At 45.3% G+C, this 16,153-nt stretch overlaps 1 protein-coding gene across 1 annotated transcript; it reads left to right on the forward strand.

Moving 5' to 3' along the window:
- The first annotated feature begins 10,300 nt into the window (after positions 1–10,300).
- Positions 10,301–16,126, forward strand: psmb7 (proteasome 20S subunit beta 7). The gene is made up of 8 exons (XM_023841311.2): positions 10,301–10,443; positions 11,056–11,149; positions 11,487–11,584; positions 11,825–11,965; positions 12,779–12,894; positions 13,388–13,446; positions 14,721–14,872; positions 15,920–16,126. The coding sequence occupies exons 1-8, from the start codon at positions 10,382–10,384 to the stop codon at positions 16,029–16,031; spliced, it is 834 nt and encodes a 277-aa protein (XP_023697079.1). The 5' UTR covers positions 10,301–10,381; the 3' UTR covers positions 16,032–16,126.
- The last annotated feature ends 27 nt before the right edge of the window (positions 16,127–16,153 follow it).

Consider the following 16,153-nt stretch of genomic DNA (forward strand, 5'->3'; position numbering starts at 1 on the left):
ACTGAAAGCAGAAGCTCAGCGTGTATCTCTGCCCTGTATTCAAGATTTGACTGCGATTAAAAATAGGCCCTGGTCTTTTGCCCATACAGTACCACTACATATTAGGGGTGTAATGATTCTCCAATTTCTTATTTGTTTGTTTTTGTTGGGGGTGGGGGTTGAATAACAAATAATGGGGAAACATTTCTGACCAACAATATGCACCTCAAACAGAAGAACACTAGAGAACATGTTTAATTTAACTTCACATAAAATAACTACATAAAGTTCTGTACTCTACTGGATAACCAAAATGTTTCTATACCACTGACTAGAAGTTACCTGGGGGCTCTATAATCACAAGGTCATTATCTATCCTGAGAAACTAACCCAGCTCTTACCACAGGCACGATCACTCGATCATGATTGGACCAAAATAGTCACGTGTTACACGCAGTTGGAAGGTGTGATGTGTAACATTTACAAAACATACAGCTTGCCCTAACTTTAGTTAGAATAATAATTGTGTGTGTTATAGTGTTAATTGTAAAATGAAAAAACAGTTGTAACATTAATAAGGTAAGGAGAACTCAATAGGCTGTACCCATGTCAGCAGGTTTGGGGGGGTGTATATCACAGATCCCTCTTCCAGAACTGCGACATGAGATCGTGAACGTTTGTATCATGGATTTGGTCTCAGTTTCAGAATGATGACACAACTACCACACATAGATTCATATGGTAAAATTGATCGAGGGGGGTGGGTTTCTCGTGCCAGTCCACAGGCCCATTCACCCACTGGGAAATGCCCAATATGCCCAATGGCCAGTCCAGCCCTGTCTGTAATTGCATACTGTTGGTTGGTGCATGTTGTGCTGGTTGTACATGGTTAGCTTTGAAAATTAAGTACATTGGGATGCTTTAGTTGTTTCATATCCCATCATGCTCTCCTTTGAGACACATATATACAGGTAAGATTTAAGCTTGGGGACTGAACACCAGGTCAGCCATTTATCTGGCATCTCTGGTGCATTTGCCAGGGGGTTATGGGCCTTATTCAAGTGCCCAGTGGAGATGTGACTGAGCCTGGGATATGAACCAGTGATCTGATCAATGGCACAAAGGCCTAATCCACTGAGCAACACCACCCCCTATTTAGTTACACCACCAAGCATTGCATCTGCACAAAGAGCTCAGCGGGCCCTGCAGAGCCTTCCTGTCCGATGTCATGTGACGCACGCACAGGCCCACACACATGCAGCAGAGTTCCTCCCTCCGCCACCGCAAGGCGGACACCATGGCGTGCGTGAGGGAGCAGGTGCTGGAGTGGCTGTTAATGGCTGTGGGCTGCAGCTCTAAGCACCTCTCTGAAGCCACTGAGCGGCTCCTCAGGCCTGGATAAGCAAATCTGCAGCCCTAAGGATATCAGAGCTGCTTGTCAGCCTGGACAGCAGAGCCACAGTCCTAAAGATAAGCGGTTAGAGGATGTATGGATGGATGGATGGGTAACAATAATACATAAACGACAATATGACTCCTTTATCCTAGAATATATCTAAACTGAGTATCAAAGAGTGAAATGTCAGCAGATACTTCATGAGAAGCCCATCTCTGTAGGTGACACATTCAGAGGTGACTGGCCACTGAGTACCGAACCTGTCCTGTGTCCAGCCAGCTACCCCTTCATAGCCAGATGCCGGCCTGCCGTGGGTGGGGGTCCCTGTGTGTAATTAGACAGTCGCCCTGCTTGTGCTCAAGGCTTGTGTGGCTCAGTAGGTTAGGGTGCTGTGCCTATGATCAGCAGGTAGCCAATTTAAATCCCAGCATCAGCAGAGTGATTTCATCATTAGGTCCTTGAGCAAGGCCCTTAACCCCAATTTTTCGAGGGACTGTCTGACCCTGCTCTACGTTGTCTTGTATAAAATCATCAGCTAATGAAATGTGAATGTGTGACATTTGTAAACCTGCGTATTAGGCAGCCAGAGGTGACAAGGTGGCTGGATAGGACAACCTTAAGCCACACACTTGTAGCTGTTACTGACTACAGAGGGCCCCTGCAGTCAGAGGCAGTGACCACCTCAGGTCCTTCTGCTCCAATCTTACTCCCAGTTCATCTAGTAAGCTTCTGTATACAGTCCAGCACACAGAGAGGGGAGGTGTGCCCCCCCCCCGCCCCCCGATCTTGGTAAAGGGGGAACAGGATAGCCTAAAAGGCATCTCTGTTATATCCCCAGCTTAAGTGTAAAACCCCGGAGCCGAATAAGGTGGGTCATTTTACACCTCCGGAGCTGGGCTGGGCGAGGAGGCTCTGTCCTCCAGCTGGCTCCGGGACGCCAGTCCCCACGGCAACCAGGACCCCATGGCAACCGTGCCGCGTGTTGATGTTGGCTCCATGTCAGGGATCATGCCCGGTGATCTCATAACCCTCGGAACGGTGAAGCCAACCAGAAGAGGCCTGGAGTGACCCGCGTTACCTTGGCTACCCAGGAGAGTGGCGCTCAAATTCAGTGTGCAAATGGCAGGTGCCATGGAGACGTTTTCAGAAATCACAGCCAACCAGGAGCTCTGCAGAGTCTGATGATGGTGCTAATTTACCACCTCCTTGAGGGGTGGTATTTGACTTTATTGAGCAGCATGTCCAGGGCTGCGGGTTCGAATCCCACTCCCACACTGCCTTCAGAGTCTGTGCTCCCTGTGCTGCACAGATAGTCGGCATATTGTGTGTGAGCGAGCAAGTCAGAGGCAATAGTGTTAAAATTCCATAGTAGGAAGAAGCCTTGAGAGGAACCAGACTCACAGGAGGAGCCCATCCTTCAGGGACTGGCAGAGGAAGTCAAATGAACAATAAACATTGTATAAATTTTAAGATTTGAGTCTCAAAGCAGAAGGCAGGCAGGTGATGGCAGGACGAACACGGGGTACAGCAACAGGGCAGGCAGGAGTGACGTTACAGGAACACAGTTATGGGCACTATGGTGTCCTAGAGACATCTCAGAAGACCTCTGAAACCCTCAGGAAGATAGCAGGGACTGTGCATCAGTCAGGGCAGGACTATGAGCCTTCAGCACACCAGCTCACCATAAATCCACAGCTGAAAGCTCAGAGAATCCGCAGTGATCACATCTCGACCATGAGGGGCACGGCGACCCCGACGACGTCACTGCAACTGAGATCCACAGCTGTTCAGGTGCTATGTTTCCCGCTTCAGTGACCCCCCCCCACCACCACCTGCTACTTATATGTCGCACCTGATGCTGGGGGAGGGTATTTCGTACTGCTCTGTGCCTGTATATGGACAGTGTGACAGTAAAGCCCACCTGACTAGACCTGATGTGTTAGTAACAGCCAGATCATGGGCGGAGCCCAGAGTAGATGCAGCAGCCCCTGTGCTAACACATGATTCTGCTGCAGTTGCGGGTCGCTGACAGTATAGTGTCATGCGCTCCCAATTACCTGGCCTCACAGCCTCATCTTGCTCATTGGATGGCAGCAGCTGGTCAACTGCCCATTAACAGAGTGTGCTTATTCTCCGAGCAGAGAATTAATGTATTTATGTGTCTGTTTGTGACTGTGTGTCTGTGATTGCTGTATTTATGTGACTGTGTGTGATTGCTGTAATTATGTGACTGTGTGTGATTGTTGTAATTATGTGACTGTGTGTGATTGCTGTATTTATGTGACTGTGTGTGATTGCTGTAATTATGTGACTGTGTGTGATTGCTGTATTTATGTGACTGTGTGTGATTGCTGTAATTATGTGACTGTGTGTGATTGCTGTAATTATGTGACTGTGTGTGATTGCTGTAATTATGTGACTGTGTGTGATTGCTGTATTTATGTGACTGTGTGTGATTGCTGTAATTATGTGACTGTGTGTGATTGCTGTATTTATGTGACTGTGTGTGATTGCTGTAATTATGTGACTGTGTGTGATTGCTGTAATTATGTGACTGTGTGTGATTGCTGTATTTATGTGACTGTGTGTGATTGCTGTAATTATGTGACTGTGTGTGATTGCTGTATTTATGTGACTGTGTGTGATTGCTGTAATTATGTGACTGTGTGTGATTGCTGTAATTATGTGACTGTGTGTGATTGCTGTAATTATGTGACTGTGTGTGATTGCTGTATACATGCGAATATTAGCTTCTGGTGAAACTGGGCTTGGACACAGTATCTATGACAACCCAGCACAGCAGCGACATAAGAACCTGAGGACAGAGAATCTCAGTCACTGGTCACATAATAGGATTCAGACACACACAACACAGACCAATGACACACTTATACAGGCGAGAGGAATGCTACAGGCATCAGGACACAGATAGTCTCCTGTGGGCTAATTAAGGAACGGTCAGTCTCTCAAAGTCAACACAAGCACCAAACAGCCATATTTGTGCACAGACACTGTAGGTATTAAAATCAAGCCATGCACACACCTCAGTGTTTGTCTCTAGAGCAGGGCTGCCCAACTCCAGTCCTGGGGGGCTGGAGCCCTGTGTAGCTTAGTTCTTTCCCTGTTCCACCATAAATGATTCAGCTCAAGAGCTGTGAGGTAATTAGCACAGGGAGTTGAATCAGGTGTGTTAAATGAGGGGAAACCCAAAAATGTGCAGGGCTCCGGCCCCCCTTGACTGGAGTTGGGCAGCCCTGCTCTAGAGTATGACCCTCTATTCGCAGCTGACAGACTGCATGTAAATGCTGGTCAACATGTACACAGTATTGCCACACACCAAAGCAACACATGTATAACCGTGTGCATGTGTGTGTTGATTCTTTCCACGTTATAGATATTTTTCTCTGCCTTAACGTTCTAGACAGTTGCAAATAGACTAAAGTTATCCGCGGTCCTTACCTGTGAAGTTAACTGATATCGCTCACCTTGGTCTTACCGCCCTCTAGCGACAGAAAGAAACGCCTCTGTATTTTAACTGGACCGCTATAAAAAAATATATTAACAATTTCACATTCTTATACATGTCACCACAAAAAACTGCAAATAATCCATCTATCACACTAGTCCATCACAGGGTGATTACACTATGGGTAATTCAGAGACGTCATTTGCCGTACTTGCATGGCAAAAACAAACAAATAACAAACAAATTTATTTTTGTATAGCGCATATCACAACATTACATCGTCTCAAAGCGCTTTACAGCATCCCCACCCAAAGCCCCCAGTGAATAAGCCAAACTCCCGAGAAGGAAGAAACCTTGGGAGGGACCAGACTCAAAGGGGGAGCCCATCCTCCTGGGGCCGGCAGGGAGAGTCAAAACCGGGTTACCCCGAGGAAAAACACGCTCGACGGAGGAGTGGACATTCACGATCTTGTATTACGGTCGTTGCTGTTATAAAGTAGCTTTTCTCTTCTTATGATTTTTTTACTCGTATTTTCTCCAAAAGACTCATATATTTATAACAAGTGGCGAGAATGATATATTTAGGTATTCTTTATCACTTAGACAGAGATCACGGATATTGAAAATACAATTTTGTATTTTACACGCATTTAATTTTATCATGTCCACTATTAACCAGCAAATGAAAAAACTCTAAATATTCTTTGATTATTCTATAGACTAGGTTAAATTGCCTGTAATCATACAATTATTTTTTTTTACCATTTTCTTCATTTATTGTAGGTCCCTGAAGTCACCTTCGCCCCTGTCGGTATGTACTTTCTCGCCTCCCCCAAAAAAGGCTACAATTCCTTTGAAACAATTTTCATAAAGATTTTCGGCGGGATTTCAAACTGTGCAAACTGAGGTAAGTTTTAACTCTACCTCTTTTTAGTTTTTGCAATGTTATCCTGCTTGTCGCACTCTTTAAGTTCCACTCTACTCTGTTGAGCTATTTTATGGAGAAAGTTCATCCAGTGGAAAAAACAGAAAACATATCTCACATAAAAGTTCTGTTATCTTTAGAAGGTTAGCTAGGTAAATCGTGATCTGGTCACTACCAGAGTTACGGCTAACTTACCTTAAAAATTTCCACCCTGTTAGGATCCACCCCGTAATAATACGGAATGTCAACGTAACAGGATGGAAATTCTAATGAGGACAAACATGAAATGGGTTAAGAAGTGGTTCCACCACGCGTTTATTTGTTATTACTTGTTAATCCTTGTTTGGTGTTCAAGTCTCTTACTGACGTGATGCACGCATGTCTGTTAAAAGTACAAGTATATTTCATGAACAGCAGAACTTTAGTAGGTCCTGTTTTTTTCGCTTTACAAGCCACAGGCTAGGTTCATATATTTCTCACTACCTCTGCCAGATATTCTAACTGATTAATGTATCACTTGTTTTGTACTAAAATGTTGTATTTATTTAAAAAAGTGAATTATAATCACATGATTAATTCGACATCTTTATTTTTAATCAAATATAAACACAATTTCTTCTGTTTGTCTCTCTGATTTATCATTCTCTCTCTAGCCACCTAAGTAGAGAATGTGCCACTTGGCATCATGACTGAGTGTAATAAGGAACCACACACGCGCGCGCGCGCACAGACACAAAACTCCTCCCTCGATTTGCACGTTACAAGGAAGTCTGGAAAAAAATATTGTTTTGAAGCATCATTATATAGATGCAGTTCCGCACATTACAGATGGAAAAACGCAGGAAAATGAGGTAAAAGTCATCCACTTTTACAACCTGTTGATACTGGTGTTCCACCCTGTCATACTCCAGCCTGTTAGACAAGTAATATTTAAATAATAATTTGACAGCAACATAAAATATTTGGCACATTTTCTTGTGTTATTTTGGGAGGTGTGGAGCATTAACTTTTACTCGCTTTTGCGCAAATTTTCGATATTATTTATCATCCTGTCCGTAAAAATAGGTGCAAAAAAGGTAGGGGTTCTTAATAACCAAGGCATATTATATTCATCAATAATTGTTGCTATTGATTCAAGAATAAAAATACTATTATGACATAAGGGACATATAGCCTGCTATCCAAGAAAAGCTCATTATTGTTTGACGTTAACATTTTGTGACAATTATATGTGTCCTTAACAGGAATACTTTCACGGCCAGAGTCTGAATAATGTGCCCAATTAAATTATTATATTTTGAAGCCCTAGACGTGACCAATATGTATCCGTGCTAAAAACGTGAAAAACATGTCGTTTTTCCTTAAGATTTTGAAGCCAAAATGTTACCACACAACAGGAAAGACTCATTAAACACATACAGTTTTCATAGATGAAATGTCTGCATTTTGCAATATTCTTCTTTATACAATGTTCTCTCTTTTAACAGATTTCATGTATGGTAGGAAAAAAGACCGTCAAGGACAAGCGTTATCTGAAGTGCAATATGTTGTAGGCAAGTGTTCGGGGGGGAGAGAAGGGTTATGTTCACTATTTTGTATTTAATGTACAGTTTTCTTTCGATTATATTGACTGCCGCTATAGCTTTCGTGGGTATTTACTGAACAGTTATCTGAGTCGAGTGGCTGCAGAGAGGCGCGCGAAGGGTCGGGGGTGTCATCAATGAATGTGTTAGTCTGCTCTACAGCGATCCAGCAGCAACACTGCTGGGCATTTTCAACAGAGAAAGAAAGAAAAAAAAACACGTCAAACCGTCACGAAGGTGACACTCGAAGGCTTCCATAAAACGTACCTTTATATGAAAATAATATACAATAGAATAGAAATGCGACCAAGGACAGTGGAAATTTTTGTTGACTTATAGTATATAGCCTACTGTAGCTATGCCGGGCCATCAGCAAGGGCTGACTGGGGCACTAGCCCGAGGACCCGAGCTATAGAGAGCCCCAAAATAATCTTAATGGCATTTTTTGTAGGAGCCTATGTAAGTATTTTATATTGTTTGCTGCTCTGTAAGTGCCTTAGCTGATAAAAATTCCAGAGTGCAAGTGAATGTGTTGTCGATTTTTTTTTCTTCATTTGTTTACAGTGCGCAGGGGCGTTTTGAATGTGGGGGCACACACTGGCATAAAACTAATATTTTATGTTAAATGTGTGTGTGTGTGTGTGGGGGGGGGGGGGTCCAAACGAAAAATTATGAAATTTGAGGGAGACACGTCCCCCTCAGATTTAATGGCGGCGACGCCCATGCATGTGCGTCTGTTACACTTGCTTATTTGTTAACTTTCCCCCGCATTATTGCGCCCCTAATTGTTCAATGTAAAACTAGGTATCGTCTATTCCATTACTGTTTTATCGTCATTTATTTGCCAAAAAGTACCGGTTGGCTAGCTACCCAGACACTGTAGGGTGTTTCTATTTTACATGCTCTCTTAAGCACTGCGTTTGTAAACACTCGAACTAAAACGTCCTCTTTCCCATTATTTAATCTCCACTCGACAGAATTACTTAGAATATAATCGAAACAAAGTAAAAACATTAGAAAAAAGCTCATATAGACCTCTTTTTTTTACCACTGCCACTATTTTTGTCCATAAACTGCAAGGTGTGAATGGAACATTGTCAAGTGATAGTTTTTGTTCGCCCAAGTTTTTTGGTTTTGTGAATAAAGAACACTAATTAATTTTAATCACTGGCCGTTTACGGACGTACAAACATCGATGTCAACATATTTTGAGAAGTGAATGATGCTATACGCATATTTCGCCGGGCTGCCACTAGAATAGAATAGAATAGAATAGAATAGAATAGAACCTTTATTGTTATTACACAAATAAAACTGTCACTGCACACGTACAACTCGATTTAGTTTCCGTACTCGATCGATGTTGTTAATAGTATAGCTACTAAACTAAAAGTAACCGCAAAGATGGAAATGGCAGTAATTATGAAACATTATACAAAAAACATTATTTGTAACTCGTTATATCGATCGGAAAATTATTTAAAAATGTATGCTATTTAACATTTTATTATTTTATGTTAATATTTTCAAACGATTTTTCCTTAAAAGCATGCTGAATGTGAAGAGAAAAACTGGAGGACCAGTGCTTGCTAAGTTTATTTTAAAAAGATGTAAAACGTTAATTTTGTTTAGAAACGATTCGTAGTGTTCAACAAAAGTTTGCAGTTACCGATAATGATTTTTATATAGACCTACACACACACATACATGCAGGTTCACGAAAGGTTTGTAATAGTGTTTCCCGAAAGTCTCGTGTATATAAAGATTAATATGCAGTATTGCCTGTGCAGTATTTGGCATTTCTGCTTTTGTAGGCCTGTCATTCTGGCTTTTTTTCTAGCTTGTCAGTATGCTCTTTTCACCTTTGTCTCTCATCTTCGTTTCACTCTCAAAATACATGCTTAATGAAAAACCAGCACAATATGTTTTAGCCTATGTAATGGTTTAAAAGTTCATGGTCACTTGTGGTCCATGCAGCAATGACTAATTAAAGATATAAGCTTTGATACTTTGTCTCTCACAACTTCAGATAATAGACCTATATCTTTGTGCTTTGGCCGTTCATTATAAAGCTGCAACTCTGTAGCAGTCATGTACTTTACTGTGATTGACTCCGAAACTCTGAGGACGATTTGAATAGCACTTAGTATTTCCAAAATATTTTGTGTTGGTGGGGCCCCAAAAATGTCTCAAACTCAGGGCCCCCACCTTGCTTAATTAAATCGGCCATGACTATAGGTCCTAATTAAACAGTTAGCACACAATACAGAATAAAGTCCAAACACAAAATACCTGACATAAATAAATTGTGCAATAATAAATCACATGTAGAAAAAAACAGTCAACACACATTTTGGTTATTTTTAATTTAGTAAATGTCTTTTTAACTGAAGAGGTGCAGTACTCTGAGACAATTTCTGTCTGTGAAGTGTCCTACAGCCCCCTTATCACGTGGTGTCCTCTGAACCCATCCATAACCTGTTCATTATGTATTATTCTCACACTTTCAATATTTATTGATATTAACTTTGTATTTTCCCTTCCATTTGGAAAGCAGCCTTGCACGATGTATGTCATCTGACCGCATTCTCCACGGTTTAAACCATTGCCCCTAGAGTTCAATAGAGTATTACCTTATCTTAAACCCCGTACAGGACAGTATTGTTAATTCATTGACTTCATCCAAAGCAGTGTACAATTGACCACGGAATTATCATGCTGCACCTTATCAAAATATTCATTCTATTCTTATAGTAAAGTTAAGAAGGCTTTATGATCTTACTATCCATTTACAGGTATACAGTAGCACGAAAGCTTTACTCTAGTTGCCTATACAGTACTTTTAAGACACTAGAAGTGTAAGGCAAGCATGAGGACTAGAATCTGGTATTTGTTGGGCGACGAGGCCGGGATCACCATCCTGCAGCCCTGAAATCCCAGATCTCACGCAGGTTCCGCGCAGCCCGGACGACAAGCAGCGTGACACCAGTGCGGCCGAACTTCCGGGAAACAGCACCGCAGCGGACGGAAAAATGGCGACGCTGTCTGTATGCCAGATCCCAAGCAGCGGTTTCAGTTTCGACTACTGCAAGCGGTGAGCGTTAAAAGTGAAAGAAAAAATATCTTCTCTGTCAGCGTGTCCGGGAAGCATTCGGGGCCATTGGCTGGCTGCTCCCGGCTCTCTCCTGGCTCTCTCCCGGCAGTTTTTGAGGCCGGTACTCGGGGGGCCTGTTCCATTGTAGGATGACTCAGGGAATCTGCCGCCTCTCTCATTCAGCCGGCCGGCCGGCGAAGCGCGGAAAGCTTTATCTTTAATGCAGGGACCGGGAACCGCCAGTCTGTTATGGGCATGGTGTTCATTACTTTTGTGTGTTAATCTCCATCTGAGGATTGGCGTATAGATACTCGGCAGAGCATGTAGCCCTCCCAGCTTCCCCCGACTCACGGGATGGCTCTCCATCGCCGTTGATAGCCTGGATCCAGGCTTTGATGGGGTTTAAATCAAGTTCAATGGCTGGTAGATCGTTTTCATACCTGGTGTGGAGGATAGAGGGGATCCGACCCGCAAGCAGGATGGAAACGGGCAGGGAAAATTCATATTCGTTTATTATTTATTTCGTGCCGCTCTTCATTTTATTCACCCTGTACCAGTTGTTCAATGAAATGTCCATGAATGCATATTTTAAAGGATTCGTTCCTGTTTCAGAAATGCCCTTTTAGAAGCGGAAATAACAAAGTTGGGATTCAATGCCCCAGCAGCCCGAAAAACAGGCACCACCATCTGCGGGCTGGTTTTTAAGGTAACTGGGCTCAGGGGGGATTTACTGCCATTGTACCAGGACGAAACTGAGGTTGTTCTTCCTTAAATATCTGTGTAACAGTCCATGATTCCTTTGTTACTATTCTATTCTGTATACTACTGTATACTAATGTAACTTAATTTGTCTGTGTGGGGAAATAGTCTTTTTGCTCATTCCATCTTGCTCTCCTTGAGACTCGCACACAAACATACAGAGCAAGCTTGGAGGATCAGATAAGGGGTGCAGTTCAGTGCTGGAAAGTCTCACACTCACTGTAACGGGACATTCCGCTTGGGTCTAGTCTATGACTTGCCTGGTTCTTGTTCCCCTTTTCTAGGATGGAGTCATTCTTGGGGCAGACACCCGTGCCACGGAGGGGATGGTTGTGGCTGATAAGAACTGTTCCAAGATACACTACATCTCCCCGAACATCTAGTGAGTCTGAGGGTGCTTTCTAAAGGGCATTAAGAGGGACGTCGGAGCCTCTGCCATCTACATGGTGCAGGAGCATGAAGTGAATAAACACCCAGAGTCATCTGGCTTTTCCATATAACTGGGAATCGAACCCACTGAACTCACAACTCGAATCCCTTAGTCTCGTCTCTGTCCTGTTCAGGGACATGGCTTTAGGGGGCTGTGGCAGCAATATCTGACCCATCTATCTCTCCCCCGCAGCTGCTGTGGTGCTGGTACGGCAGCCGACACGGAGATGACCACCCAAATCATCTCGTCCAACCTGGAGCTACACTCCCTGTCCACTGGACGGCTGCCCCGAGTGGCCACAGCCAACCGCATGCTCAAGCAGATGCTCTTCAGGTATGCGACTGTCTCCAGGCTGGTCTGTGGGTGTTCAGATGTCCATGGGATAGGGTTACAGCCCAAGTTGGGCCTGTATCACAGGGTCAGCTATCAGACAGCTTTAACTGGTCTCTCCTGGCGGTGGAAGCAATGTTATCTGCGCATATATGAGCGCATAGCAACATTTATTTTTGTATGTTTTAGGTTAAACATCTCTGTTCTTCAGTATGAGGGTGTAACGAGTAGGGATGCCCTGATTGCATTTTTCCTTGCTTCTGTTTGGTTACTTCAGAACGTTCTGAAGACACCACAGCTAAGGATGATGTGTTCGCATATATACACATAGCCAGACATTCCGTGTATTTGGGGCGCTAACGCTGCAGGTAGTTAAATAGATTGGTTGTGTTTCCACATGCAAAGTTTGCAAATTACAATTAATTGGTCCACGTTGGATTTCATGAATACAAATCCTTTCCACACAATTAAAGTAGATACCTCTGAAATGTGTGCTGTGGATACAGTTACGATAAAAATATCACCATGTAGTCCACAACTAGAAAAGTAATGCTAGTCTGTAAAATACCTGATCAGCTCGTAAACTTGGTCATATTTGGCTGACTGCTGAACAGGGCAAAAATTGGCCATTTGCAGTCGCTGGCCGATCGATCGGTGCGTCCTTAATGAGGAGGTTTCTAAGTGTGAGGCTTCTGGCAGGTTAGGTACTATTATTCAAACTGAAGCTGTATACTATTCTGTTCCTGCGTGTCTGTTTGCGCTGATTACCTCAAGTTGTCACCTAAACGTCTCCCCCATCTCTTCTGTCCCACACAGGTACCAGGGGTACATCGGCGCTGCCCTGGTCTTGGGGGGGGTGGACTGTATGGGACCTCATCTGTACAGTATCTACCCTCACGGGTCCACAGACAAGCTACCTTATGTGACCATGGGTGAGGTTCAGGGTGTCCCGCACGCCCCCGATAGATATACTGTACTGAGGGTAATCCTGCTATCATAGCAAATAGAAACCCAGAACAGGGATGGGATGGATGGGCAGGACTGCAGTCTTATGGCTACTGGGAGGGAGGCATTTTTATCACTGGGGCTTCTTGCTACGTGGCAGCTTGCGGTGCCACACAGATGGCCAGCTAGTAAATGGAACTGGTTACTATAGACTGGGAGTACATCCCCATTCGCCTGCTGTACACACCAAAAAGTTTGTCTTCCCGAAAAGATGATGCTGCATAGCTGCTAAGGCACTGGTGGGGGGGTGGGATCGTCCTTATTTTACTGGATCTGAGAGACTAGAAGTTGTAGCTGGGCTCTTGAAGGATGTGTGCAGTGGTGCTACCTCAGTATTGGCACCAGGGGGTGATATTGGACTTGCTCCCCCCTCTATATTACTATTATACAGGTATGTGTTTTAATGACTGTCTTCCTCAGGCTCTGGGTCCCTGGCTGCCATGGCGGTGTTTGAAGATCGCTACAAGCCGGATATGGAGGTGGGTGTCGTCTAAAGACCAATGTTTCTCCCTTAAAGCCATCCTTACCACTAAGGGCCTTTAATCAAGCCTTATGTAATAGTCTCTCACTTTAATTAGCATTTTCCCACCCCCCCTGTGTAGAGGGGCTGACTTCTGGGGTCTCTCCATCCATCTTGTTACATCTCCAGCCAACCACTTCGCTATCTTTGGCAGTCTTATGCTTGATGTTGAAATCTGTTTCCATCGGCGACCAGTAGGGGGAGCTGTTGCCCTTACATTTAATGTTTCGTATTCATTCAAGGTTAAGGTTACTTTGTCATCAACGGCTTTATACATGTACAAAGTGTGACGAGACAACGTTTCCCCATGGCCCCGGTGCAACATCTAATAACACTGAACATCACATACAACAGGGCAAAAAGGTGCAAACAGGCAACACAATAAAGTGCAAAGGGTGCGATCACATTACAGTGCACAACAAGTTACAATGAATATACGAAACAATAAACACAAACACAAAACAATAAATGGACAGAACAGTACGCAACACTACACAACACTCCAGTATTTTTGAGTGGGGAGCCTTAGTGACTGAAATTGCACATGGTTACATTATATTATATTGCACAGTACTATTGCACTGGTTACTATATTGTACAGAGTAACCATGAAAATGCAGGTATGAGGTAATTCAGAAGAGCTATGATCTAAACTTAAAGTGCGTTCAGAGCCCTGATGACTTGTGTAATGAAGCTGTTACAGTCTCGTGGAGGCAGAATGGAAGCTACGATACCGTTTGCCAGATGGTAAGAGTGAAAAGCGTCCATGTAATGGATGGTAGTGATCCTTCACTATGTTACTGGCTCAGTTGCAGCAGCGGGTCTTGAAAATGTCTTTCAAGTGAGGTAGGGGCACCGATAACCTTCTCAGCTGCTTTCACTATACGCTGCAGATAGTTCCGGTCCAAAGCCTTGCAGTTCCCGTACCAGACCGTGATGCAGCTGGAGAGAAGGCTTTCGATGGTGCTGGTGTAGAATGTCTTGAGGATCTGTGGTGTTAGGGGCAGCCTTTTCAGTCTTAGAAAGTGCAGCCGCTGACGAGCCTCTTAGCTTTAGAGGAGGAGTCGAGGGACCAAGAGAGGTCCTCTGATATGGACGCCCAGGAACTTGGTGTTTTGCACCCTCTTGACAACAGCGCAGTCGATTGTTCATTCATTTACTCAATATGGTTGTGATGCGATTTTGTGTCGCCCCCCCCCCCCCCCCCCCCCCCCCCCCCCCCCCCCCCCCCAGGAAGAGGTAGCAAAGCAGCTGGTTCGGGACGCCATTGCGGCTGGCATCTTTAATGACTTGGGCTCAGGCAGCAACATCGACCTGTGCGTCATCACCAAGTCCAAGGTGGACTACCTGCGGCCCCACGACGAGGCCAACAAGAAGGGAGTCAGGTGAGGGGCGCTGCCGGCTCTGTGTCCTGTGTGCCGCCCTCTCACTGCCCTCGCTCTCAGTGCCGTCCTCTCACTGCCCTCGCTCTCACTGCCCTCGCTCTCAGTGCCGCCCTCTCACTGCCCTCGCTCTCAGTGCCGCCCTCTCACTGCCCTCGCTCTCAGTGCCGCCCTCTCACTGCCCTCGCTCTCAGTGCCGCCCTCTCACTGCCCTCGCTCTCAGTGCCGCCCTCTCACTGCCCTCGCTCTCAGTGCCGCCCTCTCACTGCCCTCGCTCTCAGTGCCGCCCTCTCACTGCCCTCGCTCTCAGTGCCGCCCTCTCACTGCCCTCGCTCTCAGTGCCGCCCTCTCACTGCCCTCGCTCTCAGTGCCGCCCTCTCACTGCCCTCGCTCTCAGTGCCGCCCTCTCACTGCCCTCGCTCTCAGTGCCGCCCTCTCACTGCCCTCGCTCTCAGTGCCGCCCTCTCACTGCCCTCGCTCTCAGTGCCCCCTACTGTCACTACCACCATGTCACTGTCACCTCGCTGCCACTGCCCCCCTCCCCATCACTGCCCTTGCTGTCAGTGTTACTGCTGCCATGTGACTTGCCCCTGTCTCTGCATTACTGTCGCTCAAAGATTCAGTGCTCTCACTAACCAACATGCCCGTTTCATTTGAAGAATCGCTGGATTCTTAGCCCAGCCCGTGTGAGTGAGAAGCCTGTTCTGGTTTGCAGTGCCAGACGCCTTTCGCTATGCTGCTGTGTCTGCCATCCTCTGGTCCACTTAGCCCTCCACCTTACGGGCTGAGCTCAGACCGTAATGGTGCTGAAAGCCTCACAGGCCCAGCACTGTTTGGCCAATTTGCGCTTGCTGTCTGCTATGTGCTGTTTGATTGATTGCTTACTGCTGAACTGATCCAGTAACTCTGGTCAGTGTGTAGCTGACTAAAAGTCGCCAGTTTTAAGCTGTCCTCACACACTGCGTCTGCGTTTGCCGTGCCCTTCTGTGCGATGGCTGCCATTGCTGCTCATGCAGCTGTTCACTCCCGATTTGACATGTTTTCCATCAGGGCTGGAAGTTACCGCTACAAACACGGCACGACTGGCGTTCTCACCAAGACCGTGGTGCCCCTGGACCTGGAGGTGTTGGAGGAGACGGTACAGACCATGGATACGTCCTGAGAGCACCCCCCCCCGCCCCGCCCCATCTCCCTACCCTCCACTGCGCAGGCAGCCTGCTTGTCTCCCTGGTTTACAATAAAATGTATGTAACGGTCTGAGTTGTGTTGTTGGAGTGCTCTCGA

Source organism: Paramormyrops kingsleyae, chromosome 7, assembly GCF_048594095.1.
Source record: "Paramormyrops kingsleyae isolate MSU_618 chromosome 7, PKINGS_0.4, whole genome shotgun sequence".
NCBI classification, from domain to species: Eukaryota; Metazoa; Chordata; class Actinopteri; order Osteoglossiformes; family Mormyridae; genus Paramormyrops; species Paramormyrops kingsleyae.